This window comes from Alosa pseudoharengus, unplaced genomic scaffold (genome assembly GCF_046254945.1).
Source record: "Alosa pseudoharengus isolate Yale_2024_CS ecotype anadromous, Long Island Sound unplaced genomic scaffold, YU_APseudo_1.1 YU_APseudo_1.1_scf_5, whole genome shotgun sequence".
Classification (NCBI taxonomy): domain Eukaryota; kingdom Metazoa; phylum Chordata; class Actinopteri; order Clupeiformes; family Clupeidae; genus Alosa; species Alosa pseudoharengus.
Genome location: NW_027468837.1, coordinates 34,482,838 through 34,509,736, shown reverse-complemented (window position 1 = coordinate 34,509,736; position 26,899 = coordinate 34,482,838). Strand labels below are relative to the sequence as shown.

Genomic DNA, 26,899 nt, shown 5'->3' with positions numbered 1-26,899 from the left:
TTACAAATAATTTCTACAGTTTCAAAACGTTATACACACGTACAAAACATTTGAGTCTAATATTCTTCCATAGAATTCAGCTTATGTAAGATAATATATTCATGGTAAGGAGTCATTAGAGTGAGAGAGAGAGGGAATGAGAGAGAGAGAGGGAATGAGAGAGAGAGAGAGAGAGAGAGAGAGAGAGTCTGGGCTGGTGAGCGCTTGCCAGAGCAGATGGGGGAAGCACATGCTCACCATGTGCCTGGGTCTCTTTCTCATGTCATCAGGTCTGCTGCAGAATATGGACATATATGAATATTTCAGTAGAACAGAGACACAGAGGTACATACATGCACATAGACATACACACACACAAACTGATATGCACACATTCAGGTTTTGCAGGTGTGTGTGTGTGTGGGGTGTGTGTGTGTGTCTGGGAGTGAGAAAGAAAGGGAGAGAGAGGAGGGGGGCGGGTGGGAGCGTATTTACATTCACTATGTGTCAGGGGCGGACTGGGATCAAAAATCGGCTCTGGCATATTTGGCCCAAGCGGCCCTCAAATCGGTCGGGCACACCTAATTAAATACAAAATATTTGCATTACCCTTGAATATGCATATATGTTCAACTGTCATGGAGCACTGAAAGTGATGTAGGCCTCATTGGTTATTTCTCTGACTGATCAGAGGTAGGCATGGAGCATATGATATATTCAAGTAGGCTAACAAGCAATTATTAAGAAGAGTTTCTACTTGAATTCAAAGTATATTTTCTAATTATTCAATGGGCTACAATTGACAGCAGCACAAAAAATTACTGAAGCCTATGTGTAAAGAGTTAAATTACCCAGATTGTCTTAGACATTGATGTAATTTATACCAGTTATCACTGTATGACAACTGAAACAACACAAAATAAACAGGGCTGTTGCTGGAAATATTTTATTCCTGTACTACCTACCTACATTGCTGGTACATTTTGGAACAGTACAGCTACATGAACTAATTATCTTTAGTGTCTTCCAGTAGCCTATCGTATAGGTTATATATACAGTAGCTTAGTTGGCTTGTGCATGACGTGACATTTTGTAACCTACATTTCCGTCAGTCTACAGTCTTTTAGCCCTTCTTTACCATGATAACCCTTCCAAGATAGAACCCTTCTCTACTTTGAGAGACCAACCACCACTCATGCCATCGATGTTTAATTTTGGGCGTCTGACGGAAACTGATCAATCTGACCAACAATTAACGTCGATTTGACACTATTTTGCTGTCCGGGTTTGCAAATCATTCATTTAGAAAATTTAAGTTGGCAATTTGTTATTATAATCACAGCACGGCCTTACTATGTTATCATTAAGCTACCAAATGATTACATTATCGCAATTTATAAGTCATCATAATCATCATAGTCAGCATGGCATGTCACAGCCTACCTGCTCCACCACGGAGTTCTTATCATGTGTCCTCAACTAGGCTCGCACTCTCCACCTGCTCACTGCCCCTTGCTCTGTATGCTTGTTTACATCCTCGTTCAAACTCAACGAACTTCAACATGTTGCTGACATAGGCTAGCCTACTTGCAATATTGTATTTTTGAAGCTTCTACATTGGTGATCATTTTGCACAATTGTCACTACCGGCACCCGCCGCAATTTCGTGTAGGCAACTTCGATTAACTTTTGACGCGCTCACAGAATCCTGGCTCTGAGCCAAAATGGGAAGGGTGGGGCCTGACGTGAGCTGTTATTGGATCAGTCCAGTGTCAATATTGAAATGTAACCAATGGGCCGCTGATTGTCCTTCCTTTGGCGCCGATCGTTGACCAAAATAATTAAATTATATATATAGCCTATTCTATCGGCCCAAAAGGTGCGTCGGCCCACCGGGAAAATGCCCGGTATGCCAGATGGCCAGTCCGCCCATGCTATGTGTATAGGGAAGAGTGGTTGACAGAGAGAGCGATGGAGAGAGAGAGAGAGAGAGAGAGAGAGAGAGAGAGAGAGAGTTGAGAGACAGGCCAATGGATAGAGAGAGACACAGTGAAAGACAACCCGATCACACTCGCCATGCGTATGATTCCGGACGCAAACCTGTGCACGCCAATGCGTACAGTAATGTACGCAATTGTCAATAATTCGCACATGCGCGATAGCCTGAAATAGGCTTCCTCGAGCTTGCAATGGTTTTCACAGGTAGGCTACAGTAGGCTAGCTTAAATCCGTTCATTTGCTCGTGTTTGCTATTGTTTCTGTTTCAAAATGTGTGTTTAAACTGCTACCCTATTTTAGTTGGATAACATGACCTATCACGCACATCTGTAGGATATTTAATATTTATTGGCGATAGTGTTTTGTTTTTTTAATTGGTATAAGCGAGCGTGCCTTTAATAGGCTACGAGCGAGCCTAATTTTAATAATAATAGCCTGGTAAAGCTGTAATATTTTAATTTGAGCCTTGTTAAACATCCGCGATATATTTAGTAGTTTGTTTGAGATTTGTGGACTGTTTGGAAGGTGACTGCTATAAAGTTCTCGGACATACTTTTTTAAAAAAGTGGCGAAAGTCCAGTTCAAATCGGAGAAATTTTCCATCACGTCCTATTGATGTCATTAGTTTGCGACATAATTGTTCACTCCTCGGCTGCGCAGCCCAGATGGATGCATAGGGATGGATGTTGTGGTCAGCCTTGGTAAATTGGTACAAAAGTATGTCTTTTTTCGTGGTCAGTTAAACTCCTGTTCTGCCTTGTTCGCTTCCAAGTTTTGCAAGTATAAGAAAACAAGGAGATCACGTCAATAGGCCTAGGTTTTAAGACAACAGCTGGCAGCAGTCTGCCTGCCCCGTGTCTAACCATGCCGCCGGTGATGTAAGTAAGCAATGTCCCGTTTAATGTCAATATAACTTACTGTTCACGTTGATAGTTGGCTATTGGGTAATGTTTCCATTTTCTTTTCTAGTGTACTTTGATAATAAAACGATACATTTTCAATGATGGAATGGATCATTCTATACACATCGATGTTACATGCACGCAATGAAAAAGCTAATAAGCTAGCGCTGGCAATAGGCAAACTTCATCAAAATGGACAGTTCAAAACAAACGTTGAATCTTATAATTCTCTGTTGCAGTAACTTAGAAGAGATGGATATTATAACAATATTGCAGTATTACTACAATATTTTCTTCAAATAAATCAACTGGCCGATACAATACTGCACTGAGGTAGCCATCTAGTCATGAGTTTGTGGTTGTAGCTGTTGAGATGCCCAGCTGTTATGGGGAAACAAAAATAACATTGCACCAAAGAATTGTCTTGTTTACAGGGCAATCCATGTATTAGTGAACACATGATGATTTCCTGTGGCCCAGTGGTCAGATAAATAAATGAATGAATTATTGAAAAAAATATTCTTCCCCTTTCAGAAAGAAGCTGTTCTGATGTGTTTTCCTTTCCACCCCAAATCCCTATCCCACATAATTTGACCAGTGGTCCTTGGTATGTCCATCTTGCATTTGCATTGAACACATTCATATTTTTAATTTTCTTTCTCTCAAAATGTATTGCTCGGCATTCTTCGGACATTCGACTCTGGCAGTGATTGTAAGTTGGAAGAGGTTAGCAATGTAAGGAAGGGTATAGTACATATGATTTAATCTGGAGTGTTCAGTAGTATATATTATTTTAACCTGAGTGTCCAGTGTTCAGAAATCAGTCTTAGAATTAATATATAAGACTACTATAGAAATACTATAGCGTCTATAGAATATTATAGAGGTATTACAACATCACAGAATTATGTTATGTTCCGCTTGTGTTGTCCTGCTGTGGCTGTCTGTTGTTGTTGTTGTTGTTGTTGTTGTTCTGTGGTGTATGTGTTGTTGTGTGTGCAATTGTTGTTGTGTGTTGTTTTGGTGGGCTGATGGTTGTTGTTGACTGTTTTTGAAAAAAGAACACTAACTGTAGGCATAATTGCTCTTGGATGGGGATTTAAAGCAAGGTTCCTATTGATCTCCTTCAGATAATGTGGCCTCTTCATTTTCAACTGGGAAGGACCTGCATGGACTTGAGAATACAGAGCCAATCGGTATGTACAGTATTAGACACACACACACACACACACACTCACTCACTCACTCACTCACTCACTCACACACACCTCTCGGAGGAATCAACGCTGTTACACCTATCCTGTAGATGTCAATTAATATGAATTAAGACATGTCACACCTTCCTATTTACTATGGTACATCATATTCAGAAAATACATAGTTTTCATGGCTGCAACTGCTTTGCCTTTGTGTTGGAGCTCAAAACATCATATGCCCCATTCATTCGCCAATATACAAAATAGAGCCATGTATACATTTATGTCCTCCAAAGTTTGCAGGAAGGTGGACCATGTGCTAATGTATGTTAACTCACATGTACAAGTGACAGGCTTTTTTTTTTTTTAGCTCCAATATAAAGGCAAAGCAGTTTCAGCCATGCAAACCATATATTTTCTGAAAGCCTGTCACTTATACATGTGAGTTAACATACATTAACACATGGCCCACCTTCAAGCTAGCAACCACCATAGCAACCAACATGCTTACCCTAACAACCACCATAGCAACCATGTTATTTTGCATAGCAACCACCATATCTACCCTAGCAACACCATAGCAACCATTCAAATTACCCTAGCAACAACTTAGCAACCACCATAATATGACCATAGTAACCACCATAGCAACGCCATTACTGACCTGACCAACAGTGTGTTTTTTTTTAAAAAATTGAAAAATGGTTAAATGTTAAATAGTCAAAAAACAAAAATTTGCAGACACAATGCAATGTGGGTCGTGTGCAGAAGGTCTGACTTGAATTTCAGCCTCGTAGCTCCATGCTACCACCCAAAACTCCACCTCTGAAGTGGGAGTGGTCAACTTTATTAAAGTTTTTCCTTCACAGTTTTTTTTGTGAGTGTCTCAGAGATCCCACCTTTGGAGCAGTTGTCAGGGGCCTCAAGGCGGTGCCGTTCGTCTTGGTCCCATCCCTCTAGCACCTAGCGTTACCGCGCCAGAAGAGAGAAACCTTGTACGTTTCAAACAGTTTCGAACAGTTTATCTCCTTCCGGGAATAATCCACCGACTCCAAACTGAGCCTGGCTTGTTTGTGATGTCCCGTTGTTCAACATATTCTGATTTCATACTTATCGGACCAACATAAGTGAGTTTTTTTGGCTAAAAATGTAAAAATGGCTAAACGTTAGCAATTCCACTGCTTTGTTATTTTGCATAGCAACCACCATATGTACCCTAGCAACACCCAAGCAACCACCTTAATTACCCTAGCAACACCCTAGCAACCATCTTAATTACCATAGCAACCACTTGAATAATGTCAAGCTAGCAACCACCATAGCAACCAAGATGCTTACCCTAACAACCACCATAGCAACCATGTTATTTTGCATAGCAACCACCATATCTACCCTAGCAACACCATAGCAACCATTCAAATTACCCTAGCAACAACCTAGCAACCACCATAATATGACCATAGTAACCACCATAGCAACGCCAATACTGACCTGACCAACATATGTGTGTTTTTTGGCTAAAAAATGATAAATGGCTAAATGTTAAATATTAAAAAAATATTTTTTTGCAGACACAATGCTTTGCGTTACAGCTAGAGGGATGAAACTTTGCACACTCCATGTGGGTCATGTGCAGAAGGTCTGACTTGAATTTCAGCCTCGTAGCTCCATGCTACCACCCAAAACTCCACCTCTGAAATGGGAGTGGTCAACTTTTTTTATGTTTTTCCTTCACAGTTTTTTTTGTGGGTGTCTCAGAGATCCCACCTTTGGAGCAGTTGTCAGGGGCCTCAAGGCTGTGCTGTGCCTCTTGGTCCCATCCCTCTAGCACCTAGCGTTACCGTGCCAGAAGAGGTAAACCTTGTACGTTTCGAACCATTTATCTCCTTCCGGGAATAATCCACCAACTCAAAACTGAGCCTGGCTTGTTTGTGATGTCCCGTTGTTCAACATATTCTGATTTCATACTTATCGGACCAACATAAGTGAGTTTTTTTGGCTAAAAATGTAAAAATGGCTAAACGTTAGCAATTCCACTGCTTTGTTATTTTGCATAGCAACCACCATATGTACCCTAGCAACACCGAAGCAACCACCTTAATTACCCTAGCAACACCCTAGCAACCATCTTAATTACCCTAGCAACCACTTGAATAATGTCAAGCTAGCAACCACCATAGCAACCAACATGCTTACCCTAACAACCACCATAGCAATCATGTTATTTTGCATAGCAACCACCATATCTACCCTAGCAACACCATAGCAACCATTCAAATTACCCTAGCAACCACCATAATATGACCATAGTAACCACCATAGCAACGCCAATACTGACCTGACCAACATATGTGTGTTTTTTGGCTAGAAAATGATAAATGGCTAAATGTTAAATATTAAAAAAATATTTTTTTGCAGACACAATGCTTTGCGTTACAGCTAGAGGGATGAAACTTTGCACACTCCATGTGGGTCATGTGCAGAAGGTCTGACTTGAATTTTAGCCTCGTAGCTCCATGCTACCACCCAAAACTCCACCTCTGAAATGGGAGTGGTCAACTTTTTTTATGTTTTTCTTTCACAGTTTTCTTTGTGGGTGTCTCAGAAATCCCACCTTTGGAGCAGTTGTCAGGGGTCTCAAGGCTGTGCTGTGCCTCTTGGTCCCATCCCTCTAGCACCTAGCGTTACCGTGCCAGAAGAGGTAAACCTTGTACGTTTCAAACCGTTTATCTCCTTCTGGGAATAATCCACTGACTCCAAACTGAGCCTGGCTTGTTTGTGATGTCCCGTTGTTCAACATAATCTGATTTCATACTTATCGGACCAACATAAGTGAGTTTTTTGGCTAAAAATGTAAAAATGGCTAAATGTTAAATCGCCAAAAAAGTCGTTTTTGCCAGCACAATGCTTTGCGTTACAGCTAGAGAGATGAAACTTTGCACGCTCCATGTGGGTCATGTGCTGAAGGTCTGACTTGAATTTCAGCCTTGTAGCTCCATGCTACCACCCACAACTCCACCTCTGAAGTGGGAGTGGTCAACTTTTTGAAAGTTTTTCCTTCACAGTTTTTTTTGTGAGTGTCTCAGAGATCCCACCTTTGGAGCAGTTGTCAGGGGCCTCAAGGCTGTGCTGTGCCTCTTGGTCCCATCCCTCTAGCACCTAGCGTTACTGTGCCAGAAGAGGTAAACCTTGTATTTTTCAAACCGTTTATCTCCTTCCGGGAATAATCCACTGACTCCAAACTGAGCCTGGCTTGTTTGTGATGTCCCGTTGTTCAACATATTCTGATTTCATACTTATCGGACCAACATAAGTGAGTTTTTTTGGCTAACATAAGTGAGTTTTTTTGGCTAAAAATGGCTAAACGTTAGCAATTCCACTGCTTTGTTATTTTACTATGGGGTGGAGGAGATAATCACGTACAAGAGGTTTCGGTGGGCATGGCTGTCGTTCCTTAAATTGGTGGACATCCAAGTGGTTGAGGGCTTTTGTTGTCCTCAATGCGGGCCTAATCCAAGGTTGGATTATCATCACCATGATCATCATCATCATCATCATCACTATTGCTATTATTATTATTAGTAGTAGTAGTAGTAGTAGCTATACTAGTAGCAGCATTACAATTGAACACAACTGAACATATAACAACAGATATGTGCTCCTTGCAGGGCTGTGGTGATGGATGGCTTGGTTATCATCGCCGGTTTGCCAAGCAGCCCCAGGCTACACCGCCCACTCAGGACCAAGGGAAAGACCAAGGGAAAGAAGGAAGATAAGTATTTTTTAACATTGTACTGTATATGTATGAAATCCTTCAACTTTTCTGATATGTATTTACAAATGAACATCAGTCATAGTATGACATATGTCAAGATTATATTATACAAATATAATTATACAAAATAAATGACAGTCATCAATTTTGCTTTTCATTCCAATAGTCATAGTGATCGAATTCTGATCAAGTCCCCACACCTCAGGGAGGCCCTGAAGAGGTATGGGGAAGGTCTAACTGGGCAAGATGAATGGGCTCAACTTCTGGTGGTTGCAGAGAAGGAGGCCCCATTTATTTTGCCCCTTTTGAGGAATATGGCTGAGGAGGGCCACATCATGCGGTAATGGAGTCTCCAGAGTCCGTTGACTTGCCATTTACCGCATTGAAGACCAAATGGCTGACCGGTAAAAACTTCCTTCATGTTTTTGGTAGTACCAATTTCGACAAATTTTCTGCAACTATTGATTTCTGTCTACATTCTTTATATGGGTTTCAGCACCGGATGTTATCATTTATGACAATGCATGCAGGCTGCACAGCTTCAGCCTTAACAGGGATCCAGCTTTCTTCCAGAGCAGCTGGTTCCTCATAGACCGGTTGCACTGGAGGAATCACAAAGGTGAGCAATGTTCTGCAACACAATTTACTGCAATGCATTACACTTGTTGTTCACTTGTTCTTGTCAATGCAAGACAACGATACTATATTTTCTTCAATTGTTTGTGTGTGTGCAGGTTGCAGTGTTGGCTATAATGCTGACAGCTATCCTCAGCTGTCAGGCATAAACACCCAGCAGGCTGAGCAATTTAATGCACGGTTGAAACGGCTGAAGCACCATTTGCCGTACATGACAAGGCAGCACTTCCTGCAGCATTTACGGCTGTATGTTTGGTACCACTCTAGGGTACGGGCTCAACAAACTGTGAAGTAAGTACGCTGGGGCACAGCGCCTCTCATCCCCCCACCCCAGCAGCAGCATCAGGAGCGGCTCTCACCCCCCACCCCACTCCCCCATGAGGAGCGGCAGCATCATCAGGAGCGGCACCAGCAGCAGCAGTAGCAGTAGCTGCAGCAGGAGCAGCAGGAGTGGCACCACCAGCACAAACCATCACAGCAATTATGCTCAGTTGTTTCATGATTATGACATTTATCCATATCAACAAATCAACATCACATCTGGCCCACGTCTTAGCACTTCAGCAGGTGATTTTCTCTGGTGGATCAAAGCACGGGCTGGTCGATCAAAGCTGGGCTGCAACTAATGATTAATTTCATTGTTAATTTATGATTGTTAATTTATGATCAATTGATTCATCAATTGTCACAGCTCTACATAGTGGGAGGCGTAGTGGTAGTAATCAAGAGATCAAACAGTGGCTGACAAAACAAACACAAAAATTTAGCACACTAAATAGTTGCTATAATATCATTATTGATTATGTTAAAGCAAGATATGGTAGTCATCACAATATGAAGATAAAGCTCATACAAGATTTTTTTTTTATAGTAAAAAGTAAAAGTTATGACACCATCGCTCAGACCAGTACAAACACCTGTACCCCTTGACAAAGAAGGTACAGAGAGAAGTACATACCGGTACATAGTTCCCCAGAAGTGGTTGTGCCTTACCAAATAAAAATGACAAATTCACTGTAATTAATCTGTAATTAATGTTCTGTGTTGCCTTCTTGTGTATAATAAAGTGTATTTTTCCCACCTGCCATCTTTTCTTTGACTTTACACAAAAATATCTATTATATGCTGTAAAAGAAATATAATAATAAGCAGCAGTAGCACCACCACCAGCAGCTGCACTACCAATAGTTAGAATTCTATTGTCACACTTTGCTCATATATATTAGTGATGGGCAAATGAAGCTTTGGTGAACCACTGAACCACAGCAGTGTGAACCTAGCGATACTAGCTGAAAAGCAAGAAGATGGCTGCCACACATACATTTTTCAACATAAAAGTCCTTAGCAAACCAATATTTTTGGTTACATATACTGGTTTGGGTAAGGACTTTTATGTTGAAAAATCTACATGTGGCAGCCATATTGGATTTTTTCATTAGTGTTGCTAGCTTCACACTGCTGTGGTTTAGTGGTTCACCAAAGTTTCATTTGCCCATCACTAATATATATATACCAGGGATAACACGGGGCAAACGGTTCAAATGCGACATCCACAAAGTACCATCCACACAGCCATTCGGCTGCATTTTCTGACAGTTTTGGATGCACAAACCAAGCACCTCATAACATCGATATTGTGCTTTTATCTGATATATGCAAGTGTTTTGATATGAAATAAACATGATTTGCATGACATCACCCTGCTGGTCAGTTTTGACCTACGCGACAGCCCTGCAAAGTACCATCCACACAGCCATTCGGCTGCATTTTCTGACAGTTTTGGATGCACAAAAGTTCATGGATCAAACCAAGCACCTCATAACATCTATATTGTGCTTTTATCTGATATATGCAAGTGTTTTGATATGAAATAAACATGATTTGCATGACATCACCCTGCTGGTCAGTTTTGACCTACGCGACAGCCCTGCAAAGTACCATCCACACAGCCATTCGGCTGCATTTTCTGACAGTTTTGGATGCACAAAAGTTCATGGATCAAACCAAGCACCTCATAACATCTATATTGTGCTTTTATCTGATAAATGCAAGTGTTTTGATATGAAATAAACATGATTTGCATGACATCACCCTGCTGGTCAGTTTTGACCTACGCGACAGCCCTGCAAAGTACCATCCACACAGCCATTCGGCTGCATTTTCTGACAGTTTTGGATGCACAAAAGTTCATGGATCAAACCAAGCACCTCATAACATCTATATTGTGCTTTTATCTGATATATGCAAGTGTTTTGATATGAAATAAACATGATTTGCATGACATCACCCTGCTGGTCAGTTTTGACCTACGCGACAGCCCTGCAAAGTACCATCCACACAGCCATTCAGCTGCATTTTCTGACAGTTTTGGATGCACAAAAGTTCATGGATCAAACCAAGCACCTCATAACATCTATATTGTGCTTTTATCTGATAAATGCAAGTGTTTTGATATGAAATAAACATGATTTGCATGACATCACCCTGCTGGTCAGTTTTGACCTACGCGACAGCCCTGCAAAGTACCATCCACACAGCCATTCGGCTGCATTTTCTGACAGTTTTGGATGCACAAAAGTTCATGGATCAAACCAAGCACCTCATAACATCTATATTGTGCTTTTATCTGATATATGCAAGTGTTTTGATATGAAATAAACATGATTTGCATGACATCACCCTGCTGGTCAGTTTTGACCTACGCGACAGCCCTGCAAAGTACCATCCACACAGCCATTCGGCTGCATTTTCTGACAGTTTTGGATGCACAAAAGTTCATGGATCAAACCAAGCACCTATAACATCTATATTGTGCTTTTATCTGATATATGCAAGTGTTTTGATATGAAATAAACATGATTTGCATGACATCACCCTGCTGGTCAGTTTTGACCTACGCGGCAGCCCTGCAAGGTACCATCCACACAGCCATTCAGCTGCATTTTCTGACAGTTTTGGATGCACACCAAGTTGGGTTGATGATGCCATCCCAAACCCTCAAAAGCTTCCTCTGCCTTTAAGCCCATGTGAAATGTTTTTTGCCAAAGTTGAAACTATTGCTTTACGTTCTCATCATGTCATGCTCATCCAAATGTAGGCTATGCATGGTCATATTTTGCCCAGTTGAGGAAAAATAAAAATATTCAGAGGGTGAAATAAAATAGCATATGTTGTTCATCCGGATGCAGGGAAGCATCTCCAAGAATTTTTAATGCCCCAGGTACCCCGGTTACCTCAGTAGCGCCCCTCAAAGGTGTAAAAATGTAATATTGTGAGTTGCCAGAATTGTGGAACCACTGGTCAGATTTGTCTGAAATTTGGTATGCTTATTACTTAAGATATGTATTATAAATAATGTTTCTGTCACTTGTGTATCTCATGTGCAAAAATGGGAAAATTACATTTATTTTAACATATTACAAATGTTGCAAGCTTTTGACTTTATAGTCAAGCAGGTGATACATCTTAATAATTCAAGCATGTTTCTCATGTTATGTATAAAAATATTTTTGTAATTTTGAAATTATAGCTATTTCTGTAATTAGACTACGTGCCCCATGACGTGTAGCGTTCATTTCAACGCTGCTTTATAACAATGGCGCCGAATTTGTAGTTCATTAAAACGGTTTTGTATTAAAACATAAACAAAATATTGTTAGGATGCAAAACACTGGCACAGACGACTTTTGCTGGGTATAATATGTATAGAAATAGTTAAAGCAAGTTGGTACATGACTCACGACATTGGCATTCAATGAAAATAAGTATAATTCCACAAAATATCGAAAAACGTGTACTTCTGACCCTTGTTGCTAGGCAACGCCCCGTAGGCCTACCTGCTTGGCTGAAGAATAAGGAGGCTCGTTATCCTAATCTTTGCTGTTCAAAGCAACATAAATAGATAACAATATAACACTTAAATTGAACAGGTAACAAATGAAGATGTTGGTCAGACTGTAATTAGGACAATAGCAATAGGCTAGGCAATAGGCTAATAAACAAATGCCCATTCAATCAATGATAAATAACAAGTTATAGTGCTTTACTGCTTAATGGACTAAGTGCATGTTGAACAAATGTGCCTTTAGACGCCTTTTAAAAACACTGTAAACTATCACAGGAACAGAGAGCAGTGTGCAACGTCTTGCACCCACATGGAACCACTGAGGAAGTCTTGAATTTAGCGTTCATGAGAGTAGGCCTAGTCGACAGAACAAATGGTAATCAGAAGACAGCATGGCGGTTGGGGAAGTACATCTTGATCATTGAATTGAAATAACAAGGAGCAGATCCAGTCAGTGTCCCATAGGCCAAAGTGAGAGATTTAAATGTAAAATGTAATGCTGGCTACTAGGCTACAGGGGGAGTATAGGAGAATAAGCCTAGGAGTGGATATGCATGTCCAATATCCATACCCCATGCATCTTCCTCCTTGCTTGAATGCCATGAACATGTAAAGCCCAAATTCTTTTGCCCGGCTCCTATTTGCAGATTTCTCATCTGCCTTTAACACCATTCAACCTCACATGCTGGCTAAAAAACGTATGGACTATTTCAACCTGGATCATCAGCTAATTCTGTGGATTACAGACTTTCTGACCCAAAGAACACAGACGGTGCTGGTCAACAAGAGGTTCTCTGACATCAGATACACGTCCTCTCACCACTACTTTTCATCTTGTACACAGATGACTGTAGAAGCCGCCATGCTGATCGTCACCTAGTGAAGTTTGCTGACGATACTGTTCTCCTTTCCCTGCTACATGGTTCTGTCCAAGATCACGGGCCTGTCCTCAGTGAGTTTGTGGAATGGTGTGATAGCTCATTTTTGGAGCTAAATGTTACAAAGACCAAGGAGATGTTTATTGACTTCACTATGCGTGGAGGGAGCAGGACTGCAACTACAATCCATGGGGAACCAGTGGAAGTTGTACATGAATACAAATATCTGGGCACTATCATTGATGACAAACTGCGTTTTGACTCTAATACAGAGGTGAGTATGAAAAAATGTCAACAGAGGCAGTATTTCTTGAGGAAGCTTTACTCCTTTGGAGTGAACAGGAAGATTCTTAGCATTTTTTACACTTCTTTATTGAAAGTATACTGACCTTTTCATCCATGTGCTGGTTTCACTCCCTCTCAGTCAAAAATAAGAAACACCTCCAGAGCATTGTGAACACATGTTCTAAAATCATTGGCCACCCTCTTCAGTCTCTGACATCACTGCACGACAAGGCAACATTAAGGAAAGCCTACTGCATCCTAGAAGACTCTACCCATGTCCTACACAGGGTTTTTGAATGGCTGCCCTCTGGCAGGCGTCTGCGCTGTCCTCTGGCTAGGACTAACAGGAGGAAGGCCACCTTTACTTTTGAGGCTATTCGCCTTTTGAACTTGAATCCAAGCCCCCTCCAATTCCATCTCCTGGGACTACCCCCCCCCCCTACACTCCTGTCTGTCCTATTCTTTCTTTGTCTGTCCTGTCTTATATGTTGTGTTATGTCTAATATGTTGTGTTATGTCTTATATGTCACTATGACTGCATAGAAAAATTGCCCCTCGGGGATAAATAAAGTTTTTTGAATTGAAATTGAATTGAATTGCTGGAACAGTTGGCTACATATAATGTATTTTCACTGTAGGCCTATTAAGACACATTATCTATGTATCTATCTAATTTTAATTATGGTAGCCATAGTACATGTGAGATTACAACAATAATAATGACTGTAGTAATACAAACTAAAATGACTAATGAGTAAATGAATGAATGCCTTTATTGTTATTGCATTGGGTGTTTGTGGTGCTGATGGTGTTTGTGCTGCTGTTGGTGCTGCTCCTGCCACTGACACAGCTGCAGCTGCAGCTGGTACTGCTACTGTTGCTGGTGGTGCCTCAACAAACTGCTGCACATTCTCTGACTAAGGGAAAAGCGCATCGTTGTTAGATATGTATGTACAAATGTCTTTAAACACAATGGTTGCACTTGAAATCATTCATCCTTCTCTTTTTAAGTATTTTCTGTGTTTTTAAGGAATGAAGCAAAACTACAGCAATTTAGACAGCTTGATACAATTGTACATATATACCTGGAGATTGAAATCTGCATTAAAGGCTGGAAGTGGTGATGCTGCTGCTGGTGCCCAGCGCCCTTGCATCATGGGGGTGGGTGGGGGGTCGTTGCTGTTGCTGGTGCTGGTGATGGGGGTGATGGTGGTGCCTCAACAGATTGCTGCAGCTCAACAGATTAAAGGAAAAGCGCATTATTGTTAGATATGTATGTACAAATCTGTTTTAGTCTGTAAAACACACTGGTATGCAAAAGGTTTTAGACAGGTTCATACAATTGTATATATACCTGGAGATTGTAATACAATATATTGTATGAGTGTACCACCTGCCTCAGCTTTTCAGCAGTGAAAGCTTTACGCCCTTCACCTTTTCCTTTAAAAAATGCATCAAAGTGTATCAAAATGACCATAGTGAGAAACAAAGTTAAAGTCAAATCATGTTGCAACAGCTGTGTGCATGCAGTCGAAACAGTAATAGCTGGTTATTCAATATTAACGTACCGTCACTGGCTGAGGCAAAGGGCAACTCCTCAGGCCACCAAGGCGGCCTGTGTTGTGGCAGATATTCAGGCCGAGACAAACCCTGACTCAGTGCTGAGATAGAAGGGTGTTAAAGTGTAATCAGATTTAGTAGTCTGCATCATTTTGATCTTTAAATAAGGAAATTGAAAACATAGAATGCCAGTCATACCATGTTCTTTTATCAGACGGCCAATTGCCATCCGGCAATGTGTGCCACTGATATCAGGGTCAACGTACGGCCTCTCAGTGTCATTAAAAACAAATGTTAAGGTTCCTTTTCTGAACTTCAAGAAAGGATTGACACAAAAACAAACCTTAACACCACTTTCATTTATACATACCACTTGACACACCCCTATTAGTGTATATATAGAGTATATATGTTCAGCAGCTCAGCCTTCCTGTCATTGGTCCAAAAGGCCTCAAGATACTTTGGCCCTAAATGAACCGTAATCTAGGGTTAACCCCCCCCCCCCCCCCTTAAAATCCATTATCAATTAGGTTTGTGTTGCCATGTCAATATAATTTGTATCAAAACTCAGGGCCAGATTGTGACCATACTAAAATAATTGTTCTTCCATTGAATGTCATCTTCGATAGATCTAATCTAGAGGCGATTGCTCTAAGACTACAGGGGAAGCGCAGCCTCCTCTAAAATATCACGGGATATCGCATCAAATAACACTATTACATTAGCTTCTAGCCTACTATATTCCAACTAGAACATGCTGAAAAATTGTTCATCTTCATGGCTAGTTTGTTCAGCAGTAGGATTTTGCCGGTCATTTATCGTGATTTCGCACCCGTAAAAAAATTATACTTTACCTCTCTTTTAAAAGCAGCCTCCCTCCCTTTCTTTCTTCACTGTACCCAATATTAGCGGGTGCACATCTTTACCGTCTAGCTCTCCAAAGTCACCAACTTTAACATTACAGCTACACTGTCAGGCTAAAAAATACCCTGCCACTGATTGAACTCCACGAGGCCCGGCTGGCCCTCCTTCTCTTTTGCACCACCGTCCTCTGTCCCTTCAAACCTTTAATTATGAAGAAAATGATTTAACATTTAACATGAATTGAGACATGTCCCACTGTATATATTCTGAAAGCCTGACCTACTTTCCTGCAGACTTTTGCATATCATACGATCGATCAGTTGTAGGTGTGATTTAACATACAATAAGACATGTCCCACTTTCCTGCAAACTTTGGAGGACATAAATCTATACATGGCTCTATTTTGCATATTGGCGAACGAGGTACACATATGATACGTTTTGAGCTCCAACTCAAAGGCAAAGCAGTTTCAGCCATGCAAACCATATCCATAACCATACCTACCATAACCGTACCTACCGTAGATAGCCTAAATTATATATTTTTTGAACGCCTGTAGTGTGGAGATGTGATTTAAGCTATAATAAGTTATATTCCTCCCTTCTGTGTGATTAATAAAACCATATGCCAGGATGAGATCACTGTTCAGAGTGACGTGACGAGTGCAGGTAGTTTTTAGTGCTTAATAAAACCATATGCCAGAATGAGATTAAGCAAACATAAGGGTGGAATATACTGTAGGTTAGACATGTCTCACCTTGATGAGGCAAAGGAGCAGCACTGCATACGAGAGATCCCTCTTGAACTTCTGCAGGATGTAAAGGTAAAACTGTTATAATAAATATATGCTGGTGGTGTTGCTAGGGTAGATATGGTGGTTGCTATGCAAAATAACATGGTTGCTATGGTGGTTGTTAGGGTAAGCATGTTGGTTGGTATGGTGGTTGCTAGCTTGACATTATTCAAGTGGTTGCTAGGGTAATTAAGATGGTTGCTAGGATGTTGCTAGGGTAATTAAGGTGGTTGCTTGGGTGTTGCTAGGGTACATATGGTGGTTGCAATACCAAATAACAAAGCAGTGGAATTGCTAACGTTTAGCCATTTTTACATTTTTAGCCAAAAAACTCACTTATGTTGATCCGATAAGTATGAAATCAGAATATGTTGAACAACGGGACATCACAAACAAGCCAGGCTCAGTTTGGAGTCGGTGGATTATTCCCGGAAGGAGATAAACGGTTCGAAACGTACACGATTTACCTCTTCTGGCACGGTAACGCTAGGTGGTAGAGGGATGGGACCAAGAGGCACGGCACAGCCTTGAGGCCCCTGACAACTGCTCCAAAGGTGGGATCTCTGAGACGCCCACAAAAAAAACTGTGAAGGAAAAACATAAAAAAAGTTGACCACTCCCATTTCAGAGGTGGAGTTTTGGGTGGTAGCATGGAGCTACGAGGCTGAAATTCAAGTCAGACCTTCTGCACATGACCCGCATGGAGTGTGCAAAGTTTCATCCCTCTAGCTGTAACGCAAAGCATTGTGTCTGCAAAAAAATTATTTTCCTATTTTGTATATTGGCGAATGAATGGGGCATTTGATGTTTTGAGCTCCAACACAAAGGCAAAGCAGTTGCAGCCATGAAAACTATGTATTTTCTGAATATGATGTACCATAGTAAATAGGAAGGTGTGACATGTCTTAATTCATATTAATTGACATCTACAGGATAGGTGTAACAGCGTTGATTCCTCTGAGAGAGTGCGTGTGTGTGAGTGAGTGAGTGAGTGTGTGTGTGTGTCTAATACTGTACATACCGATTGGCTCTGTATTCTCAAGTCCATGCAGGTCCTTCCCAGTTGAAAATGAAGAGGCCACATTATCTGAAGGAGATCAATAGGAACCTTGCTTTAAATCCCCATCCAAGAGCAATTATGCCTACAGTTAGTGTTCTTTTTTCAAAAACAGTCAACAACAACCATCAGCCCACCAAAAATACACACAACAATTGCACACACAACAACACATACACCACAGAACAACAACAACAACAACAACAATAGACAGCCACAGCAGGACAACACAAGCGGAACATAACATAATTCTGTGATGTTGTAATACCTCTATAATATTCTAGACGCTATAGTATTTCTATAGTAGTCTTATATATTAATTCTAAGACTGATTTCTGAACACTGGACACTCAGGTTAAAATAATATATACTACTGAACACTCCAGATTAAATCATATGTACTATACCCTTCCTTACATTGCTAACCTCTTCCAACTTACAATCACTGCCAGAGTCGAATGTCCGAAGAATGCCGAGCAATACATTTTGAGAGAAAGAAAATAAAAAATATGAATGTGTTCAATGCAAATGCAAGATGGACATACCAAGGACCACTGGTCAAATTATGTGGGATAGGGATTTGGGGTGGAAAGGAAAACACATCAGAACAGCTTCTTTCTGAAAGGGGAAGAATATTTTTTTCAATAATTCATTCATTTATTTATCTGACCACTGGGCCACAGGAAATCATCATGTGTTCACTAATACATGGATTGCCCTGTAAACAAGACAATTCTTTGGTGCCATGTTATTTTTGTTTCCCCATAACAGCTGGGCATCTCAACAGCTATAACCACAAACTCATGACTAGATGGCTACCTCAGTGCAGTATTGTATCGGCCAGTTGATTTATTTGAAGAAAATATTGTAGTAATACTGCAATATTGTTATAATATCCATCTCTTCTAAGGTACTGCAACAGAGAATGATAAGATTCAACGTTTGTTTTGAACTGTCCATTTTGATGAAGTTTGCCTATTGCCATTGCCAGCGCTAGCTTATTAGCTTTTTCATTGCGTGCATGTAACATCGATGTGTATAGAATGATCCATTCCATCATTGAAAATGTTTCGTTTTCTTATCAAAGTACACTAGAAAAGAAAATGGAAACATTACCCAATAGCCAACTATCAACGTGAACAGTAAGTTATATTGACATTAAACGGGACATTGCTTACTTACATCACCGGCGGCATGGTTAGACACGGGGCAGGCAGACTGCTGCCAGCTGTTGTCTTAAAACCTAGGCCTATTGACGTGATCCTTGTTTTCTTATACTTGCAAAACTTGGAAGCGAACAAGGCAGAACAGGAGTTTAACTGACCACGAAAAAAGACATACTTTTGTACCAATTTACCAAGGCTGACCACAACATCCATCCCTATGCATCCATCTGGGCTGCGGCAGCCGAGGAGTGAACAATTATGTCGCAAACTAATGACATCAATATAGGACGTGATGGAAAATTTCTCCGATTTGAACTGGACTTTCGCCACTTTTTTAAAAAAGTATGTCCGAGAACTTTATAACAGTCACCTTCCAAACAGTCCACAAATCTCAAACAAACTACTAAATATATCGCGGATGTTTAACAAGGCTCAAATTAAAATATTACAGCTTTACCAGGCTATTATTATTAAAATTAGGCTCGCTCGTAGCCTATTAAAGGCACGCTCGCTTATACCAATTAAAAAAACAAAACACTATCGCCAATAAATATTAAATATCCTACAGATGTGCGTGATAGGTCATGTTATCCAACTAAAATAGGGTAGCAGTTTAAACACACAGTTTGAAACAGAAACAATAGCAAACACGAGCAAATGAACGGATTTAAGCTAGCCTACTGTAGCCTACCTGTGAAAACCATTGCAAGCTCGAGGAAGCCTATTTCAGGCTATCGCGCATGTGCGAATTATTGACAATTGCGTACATTACTGTACGCATTGGCGTGCACAGGTTTGCGTCCGGAATCATACGCATGGCGAGTGTGATCGGGTTGTGTCAGCAGACTTCGGCTTGCCTCTTGCCACTATTCACTCCTTGTCTTCTGATGTCATTTCTGAGTCATCTACAGATGTTTACACACATTCACCTCCCTAAATAGAACCAACTTGACGTTGACTTCAACCTGTGTTATATCCTAGATGAGACTGCCTGGGTTATTTTGTTTAGATATTAGCCTATATATAAAACACATAATTGTAGCCTACCATTCAGGGAATAGGCATTTAAAAGAGAGACAGAGAGTGATATGACTCAGAAATGACATCGGGCGATGGCAGTGCGAGATGTTCAGAACGTAAGAGCTAAAACTTCTACAAACTCCATAACATCCACAGCGGAAAAAGAAGGCAAGAAAAATAGTCGGAAAGCTTAGATGTGTAAGGCAAGCAAGCAAGTTTGGCGGTTGTTACTAAAAATGTGAACATGCACGTTGCACTGTTGTGCGGTGGACTTTCAGAATGAATGGAGTCGGAGTTTCTTTAATATCGAGGCGTCATATTTGTCCGATGGCCTGCTATAAAATGAATTGCGATGTCTGTCTGAAAAAGACGCGCTCGTGCAGTAAAAATGAATGGGAGTCTTCAGAACAGGCTTGTCAGTCAACCTGACATATGTGTAAAGTAGCCTATAATGTGAATGACTTGTTATTTTATCAAGGATTTCTTTCTTTTTGCAAAAAATAAAGTACAATAGGCATTAATTAGTAGGCCAGGAGCATGCTGAAATTATGTGGCAAATTGCGTTTTTTATTACAATGATAAAATTGTAAAAGGACGTAACCGAAGCTGAGGCAAGCCAGGCAATAGGCCTATAGGCCCGACGGTAATTGTAAAGCAATTTACAAAAGATTCACTGAACAAAAATGCTGATGTGGTACATGAAAATTTAGCTAAAAATGTGGAGAATGCAATGCAATCAAGCATTTTGGACGATATATTGTCACAAGCTGTGAATAGGCAACAGGCCGATGTGCGTTTTATTTGGAGACTGTTTTGCGCGACAGAGACTGAGTTTGCTGCTGATATTCTGGGGATAGGCCTAGCCAATGTACGACTTCAGCCTTTTAATATATTTGCTGCATTAGATCAGTCTTTCTAGAACAGGCAAGGGCTTTCTAGCCTCACGTCAGCAGCGCTGCATCACCCATATAGCCTACATTAAAACAACCAACGGATGGTGGGCGGGTGCAGTTTTGAAAATTGGTCAACAAACTTTGGTGCTGATGGATGGCTGATGGATGATAAGTTTTGCTATGCAGTTATGGTTGAAATAATAGCCCATCAGCGCATCTCTAGTGTGTGTGCCTCTCTCTCGCTCAGAGGGGAGGGAGAGGCTGAGGGTCGATCCAGCATGGATTCTAAACTCTGTGGTGGATAGGATCTACAATTAGGTGTTAATAATATTACCACGCTAGGTCGAAGTACTCCCAAGTGCTATTGCGCCACACATTGTAGTTCTCCTGTTTATTCGCTTGGAAAATCGCCACGTTTCATGTTGTGTGACGTACACATTTTTATCAACTACTCGTGCAACTGTATTTAAGTAGGGAAAAAATGGAGGTGTTTGATTACTGCTATGTTCCTCTCTCTACGGCCACGGCAGAGCCCGCTAGCATAGCAACATGCTAACACATTCGCGCCGCGCGACAGAGCATTTGAGTGCACCTACCGGCGCGGGAGAGGTATGACTCAACTCGTGAAAGTTAAGGTAAGAACATATATTACTACTGATTTTGGGTGGCGTGTTCCTTTAAAACAGATAATACAGAGATGGTTACTACGGTGATGCTAGGATAGGCATGGTGGTTGCATAGCTTAATAAAAGTTGATAGTTTAAAAGTAGACTGTTTAAAAGCTGAATGTAGATAGTTTAAAAGTTGTTGATAGACAGTAGATAGTTTAAAAGTTGTTGATAGACAGCTAGTTTAATAGATAGTTTAATGATAGTTTAAAAGTAGACCGTTTAAAAGTTGAAGGTAAATAGTTTAAAAGTTGTTGACAGACTGAATGTTGATATTCAAATAGTTTAATGGCTGTGTATAGGTAGATATTTGACGATAACTGAAAGTTGGAATGGCTCTAATGTTTGCTAGCAGTTATGCTAAGATTTTTAACTATGCTAACCATGCTACTTAGCTAATGTTTTATAGCAGTGCTAGCAATGCTAACCTGCTAACCATGTTACTTAGCTAACGTTTTCTAGCAGTTTAATGAATGTTGATATTCAAATAGTTTAATGGCTGTGTATAGGTAGATATTTGACGATAACTGAAAGTTGGAACAGCTCTAATGTTTGCTAGCAGTTATGCTAAGATTTTTAATTCTGCTAACCATGTTATTTAGCTAATGTTTTATAGCAGTGCTAGCAATGCTAACATGCTAACCATGGTACTTAGCTAACTTAACTATAATTTTCTAGTAGTTTTGCTAAACATGCTAAATATGCTAGCAATGTTAGCATGCTAACTATGTTAACCATGTTACTTAGCTGCTAACATGTTAGCATGCTAACTATGTTAACCATGTTACTTAGCTAACTTAGCTAATCATTTTTAGCAGTTTTGCTAAAAATGCTAACTAGCATGCTAACATGCTAACCATGTTACTTAGCTAACTTAGCTAATCATTTTAGCAGTTATGCTAACTAGCATGCTAACATGCTAGCATGCTAATTATATTAACCATGTTTCTTAGCTAACCTAGCTAATCATTTTTAGCAGTTTTGCTAAAAATGCTAACTAACATGTTAGCATGCTAACTATGCTAACCATGTGACTTAGCTAACCTAGCTAATCATTTTTAGCAGTTTTGTTAAAAATGCTAACAATGTTAGCAATGCTAACATGCTAACTTTGCTAACCATGCTAACTAGCTACAGTGGGTAGGAGTCATAGTTGATGAAAAGTGTTGACATAGTTGATGACAAGTTAAAAGTTGTTGATAGACAGCTAGTGAATGTATATAGTTTAAAAGTTTAAAAGTTGAATGTAGATAGTTTAAAAGTTGTTGATAGACAGCTAGTTTAATAGATAGATAGTTTAATGATAGTTTAAAAGTAGACTGTTTAAAAGTTGAATGTAAAAAGTTCAGTAGTTTAATGGGTTACATTGTTTAACAGTGGATTATTGTAGTGAGGACTTTTATTTTGAAACAGTTTTGGGCAGAGGAAACAGTTGAATAGGATGTGTAGTCTTAATTGACCCAGATTGTATGCTTAAAGCCTGAGGCTGCAGGTGGCCTGAACACCTGCCATAGGATTCTAATTGCTTAATGGCCGTATTATGATGTCATAATCGGCAATGTTAAGTCTATGGGGATTTTTAAAAAGTTTTTCAAGTATAAAAGTTTCAAAGTTGAAAAGACTGTTTGAAGACCTACGTTACAAAGTTTGAATGAAGTTTCTAAGTTAAACTGTTCAAGAGAAATTGCGTTCGGAAAAAGTGGTAAGCGGAATAATATTAATAAGAAGAAGAAGTTGCCTAGGAAGAACAGTACAGTGCATTTTCATGCACTGTAATTAACAGAAAGGATTCTTTACACTATTTACTGTAACTGAAATGATCTTGAATTATATCATTCCAGACCACCAGGGAGGGAGAAACAGCCCTGCTGTACCCATAATGCACACCAATATGAACACCCACAGGAAGATCCGGTCAATGACCATCGCCACATACATCCATTCTTCTTTCACCTGGAAAATAGAACAGGCATGGAGACGTCATGGACTCACTTGGAATCATACATCTTGGAATCACACAAAGTATTGAAATCTTTCATCAGTGTGTTATTTCTATACGTAATACGTAAGGGATAACGGCCGCCGAGGTGTCCTGTTATACGGAATTAATGGACGAGGGCCCAAGTCCATTAATTCCGTATAACTGGACACACCTCGGAGGCCGTTATCCCGCTTATCACCCGGTTGCCACTGTAAACACTGGAAACACGCGGTTCTGTTTAAAAAGAAGCTCACTAGTTCAGCTTGTTGTACAACTTTAGCATGGACAGTTAGCTTGTTTACAGTTGATTCCATTGTTGGAAAGCCTGCAACCAAAAGATTCTAGAGCGCTGCAACCGTCGTCCTACTATGGTTGTTATAGTTACCATTCATAAGCATTGATATTGTTATTCAGAATTAAAGGCCACCCGTCAGCCAATCAGAAAAGAGTATTTCTTCTCTCCGGGTGATAAGTAAGGGATAACGGCCGCCGAGGTGTCCTGTTATACGGAATTAATGGACGAGGGCAAGGGGCAAAAACTCCCCGACGAGCAGCGGAGGTAACCATGCTAACCAGGGCCGGCTTTACATTTAGCAATTTCTTCTCTCCGGGTGATAAATACGATTAACAGTCAAGGAGAGGTCTGCTGTACAGTATTTACCAGGTGAGTGGCAGTTTTTCTGTTTAAAAGAGTGCCCTATAACATCATATCATGAATGTAAGCACTTACAGAAAAATCTGCATGTTCTGCTCTGAGGTGGTCAGCAATGTATTGCACACTCTCAATGGCCACTTTCATGGCAGGAGACAAGGTGGGCTGGGGCTCCTTCATAGCACTCAGAGATAGAGCTGACTTGGACTTTGGCATCCTCCACTTCCATGCTGACGGTCTGCTGTTCGTCAGTGGTGGGGGTCCCTGGGCCAGCGTCAAGGGTGGAGGCTTGGCGCCAATACCCGCTGTGTCCTCTTCCTCGTGGATGCAGCAATACTGGATGCTTCTGGAGCGGTGCCGAGTGCTGGCACGGGCCGCCTCGTGATCCCTCTCCCGCAGGCCGTACTGTACACTGAGGGAGCGCATTTTGGCCCGGGCGTAAGGTCTCCGATCCCCAGCAGACTCCGGCCGCAACACCAGGTGAGTAGGCGAAGAGGCCTCCTCGTGAAGGGCCAGGTACTGGCTGGAAGTGGACTGGAGGGAAGGGTGCCTCTGTGGCAGCGGACCCAGAGATGATGAGCTGCCTCTGGGCACGAGGCTGGCTCTGGGGGAGTGTGAAGAAGCCAGATCCAGCTCCGTCTCTTGCCCGGCAAACGAGGGCGTACTGCTCATCCTTTTTCTTGGCGGAGGGGCGTCCGTTGGCTTTTGTTTCGGCCGCCGTATGCACAGGAAGTGGGGCACCACGTCCAGGAAGAGCCAGCGCACCCACGGCGGCATGGAGTGAGTGTGTGGGGCACGGTGGTGCACGTTCAACACGAAAACGGTGATGATGATGGAGAGCGTGACAAAGATCATGATGAAGAGCAGGTACTCGCCGATGAGCGGGATGACCAGCGACGTGGACGGGATGATCTCGGTGATGAGCAGGAGGAAGACAGTGAGGGCAAGGAGCACGGAGATGCACAGCTGGACCTTCTCGCCACTGGCCGAGGGGAGGTAGAAGACCAGCACGGTCAAACAGGAGATGAGGAGACATGGCATGATGAGATTGATGCTATAAAACAGCGGCAGCCTTTTAATTAGGAAAGAATATGTGATGTCCGAGTAGATCTCCGAACAGCACTTGTACTTCTTGATGTTGTAAGTGGCCACGGCATTCACAATCACCCACTCCCCACTTTCCCAGTAGTCCTTCTGGTCTACGTAGTTGGACATGCTGACCAGGTCGATCTTGCCGCGGTCATAGGTCCAAGAGCCAAATTTCATGGTGCAGTTCTGCTGGTCAAAGGGGAAGAAGGTAACGTCGATGCTGCACGAACTTTTGTAGATGGCAGGCGGCACCCACGTGATCCTGCCGTCATGAAACAAATGGGCCTTGGTGAAATGAGTCACAGTGAAGTCTCCATCTGCACTGGAAAGAGAAAAGACAGAACGGTTTCATGGGGGGGAATCCACAGTTCTAAATAGGTCAGAATGGTTATAGTTATTGTGTATTCTTTGATCAAAGGAAGTGACAAAATTCCGATGGTGTCCACTTAAAACTGTTAAGGTGATTTCATTTAGTAAACAGGCCATCTGTGGCTCAGTAGGAATACAATCTGAATGAATCATCTATCGAAACAACAATACAATAAAAATACTTTTTAATGTTAACATACTTATTGTAGAGAACTATATCTGGTCTCCATATAAACTGAGATGGAATTCTCATGGAAGTAACATTGTCATAATCAGCAGGGTTCCATCGCAGCTTGTAATCATACCATTCCTGGTGAAAAAAACATCAGAGGTCATTTTAAGACTTTCTTCATAAAATTCCCCTCATAAATGTTCGGTTTATTTCCTAGTGCCTTACAGACAGACACATAGCACTAACTTCTTTTGTGTGGCTTATTGACGACACATTGACAATGGACAGTCTAATAACATGGTCTGACAGCGTGATGACCCCAATATCCCACAGAGATTTTCATTTGTTATGCTTCAGATGATAATGTCAAACTTCCATGGCAACAGAAGGAAATGAAGGATAAAGTCAGCTCTCACAATAATGTTATCTGTCAGGTCTGTTCTGTACACCAAATGATTAGGCTGTTCAGAACAATCATGCTCACTTTGTTTGATAATGTAGGCGTACAACAGGGGAGTGTAGAGATGTTGCTCAGTTGAATAAAATGGATTTTTATAACAAATACTTCAATCATCATTATGATCTAAAAGCCACTCACTTGTTTCAGCCAGACATTAGTGGTCATCATTTGATTTTTCTCATCCTGTTTTTTAAAACAAACAAAAAAACACCACGCCACTCATTGGTCACCCATGTTATGAAAGCAACATTTATCTTAGGTCATACAAAGTCATACAAGCCAATTGATACAGTACAAGTTAAACAAGTCACTCACACTACTCTGCATTAAAAAAAACAGACAACATAAGGAAAAGCAACATGGGGACTTTTACCACATCAATGAGCTGAGCAATTGACAGGCCAAAGCGAACACGCACGGCCTCTGACATGTTGGCCACAGGGCGAGCCAGTTTATTATAGCTAGTGAACAACGTCTGTAGCAGTCTCCCCTCCGCCAGAGCCCTGGGCATGCTCAAAGTAGCAGCTAGAGAGAGAGAGAGAGAGTGATGGAAAGATTTTACTTTTAAAAACCATTGAGTACATAAAAAAATGAAACATCAGTCAGTGATGCTTACCTGGTATGACCACATATGTTAAACACCAAACCACCATCTACCCCA

The 26,899-nt window shown here is 41.1% G+C and overlaps 1 protein-coding gene, 1 long non-coding RNA gene and 1 pseudogene across 20 annotated transcripts; 1 reads left to right on the top strand and 2 right to left on the bottom strand.

Annotated features, from left to right (window-relative positions):
• The first annotated feature begins 2,042 nt into the window (after window positions 1-2,042).
• On the top strand, window positions 2,043-9,566 carry LOC143104222 (uncharacterized). 5 transcript variants are annotated; one of them, XR_012983026.1, is made up of 7 exons: window positions 2,043-2,181; window positions 2,750-2,855; window positions 3,414-3,486; window positions 4,010-4,075; window positions 7,744-8,254; window positions 8,347-8,469; window positions 8,585-9,566. It is a non-coding gene; the product is annotated as an uncharacterized LOC143104222 (long non-coding RNA). The 5 variants fall into 5 exon arrangements; XR_012983027.1 differs by lacking the exon at window positions 2,750-2,855; XR_012983029.1 differs by lacking the exons at window positions 2,043-2,181; window positions 2,750-2,855 and adding an exon at window positions 2,188-2,694.
• Window positions 9,567-14,248: 4,682 nt separating this feature from the next.
• LOC143104289 (uncharacterized) lies at window positions 14,249-19,764 on the bottom strand. Of its 15 annotated transcripts, none has more exons than XR_012983044.1 (10): window positions 18,951-19,619; window positions 18,314-18,386; window positions 17,733-17,798; window positions 17,170-17,295; window positions 16,676-16,726; window positions 15,252-16,118; window positions 15,062-15,154; window positions 14,848-14,933; window positions 14,579-14,721; window positions 14,249-14,410 (listed from the first exon to the last, which is right to left on the bottom strand). XR_012983044.1 is itself a non-coding variant. In XM_076268284.1 (10 exons), the coding sequence occupies exons 3-9, from the start codon at window positions 17,793-17,795 to the stop codon at window positions 14,598-14,600; spliced, it is 615 nt and encodes a 204-aa protein (XP_076124399.1). In that variant the 5' UTR covers window positions 17,796-17,798; window positions 18,314-18,386; window positions 18,951-19,619; the 3' UTR covers window positions 14,249-14,410; window positions 14,579-14,597. The 15 variants fall into 15 exon arrangements, 1 of the variants encoding a protein (XP_076124399.1); XR_012983043.1 differs by having other exon boundaries at window positions 17,179-17,295; XR_012983046.1 differs by having other exon boundaries at window positions 15,252-15,366; window positions 17,179-17,295.
• Window positions 19,765-23,342: 3,578 nt separating this feature from the next.
• LOC143104906 (neuronal acetylcholine receptor subunit alpha-4-like) lies at window positions 23,343-26,740 on the bottom strand (annotated as a pseudogene).
• Window positions 26,741-26,899: the final 159 nt, after the last annotated feature.

Excerpts from the sequence above, each read along its gene's own strand:
- LOC143104289 (XM_076268284.1), bottom strand. The coding sequence starts at position 17,795 with ATGTGGCCTCTTCATTTTCAACTGGGAAGGACCTGCATGGACTTGAGA. Across the intron at positions 15,367-16,675 it reads TGCTCCTTTGCCTCATCAAG|TTCAGAAAAGGAACCTTAAC; the intron begins GTGAGACATGTC and ends CCTTTCTTGAAG. Across the intron at positions 14,934-15,061 it reads CTTTGCCTCAGCCAGTGACG|GAAAAGGTGAAGGGCGTAAA; the intron begins GTACGTTAATAT and ends CATTTTTTAAAG.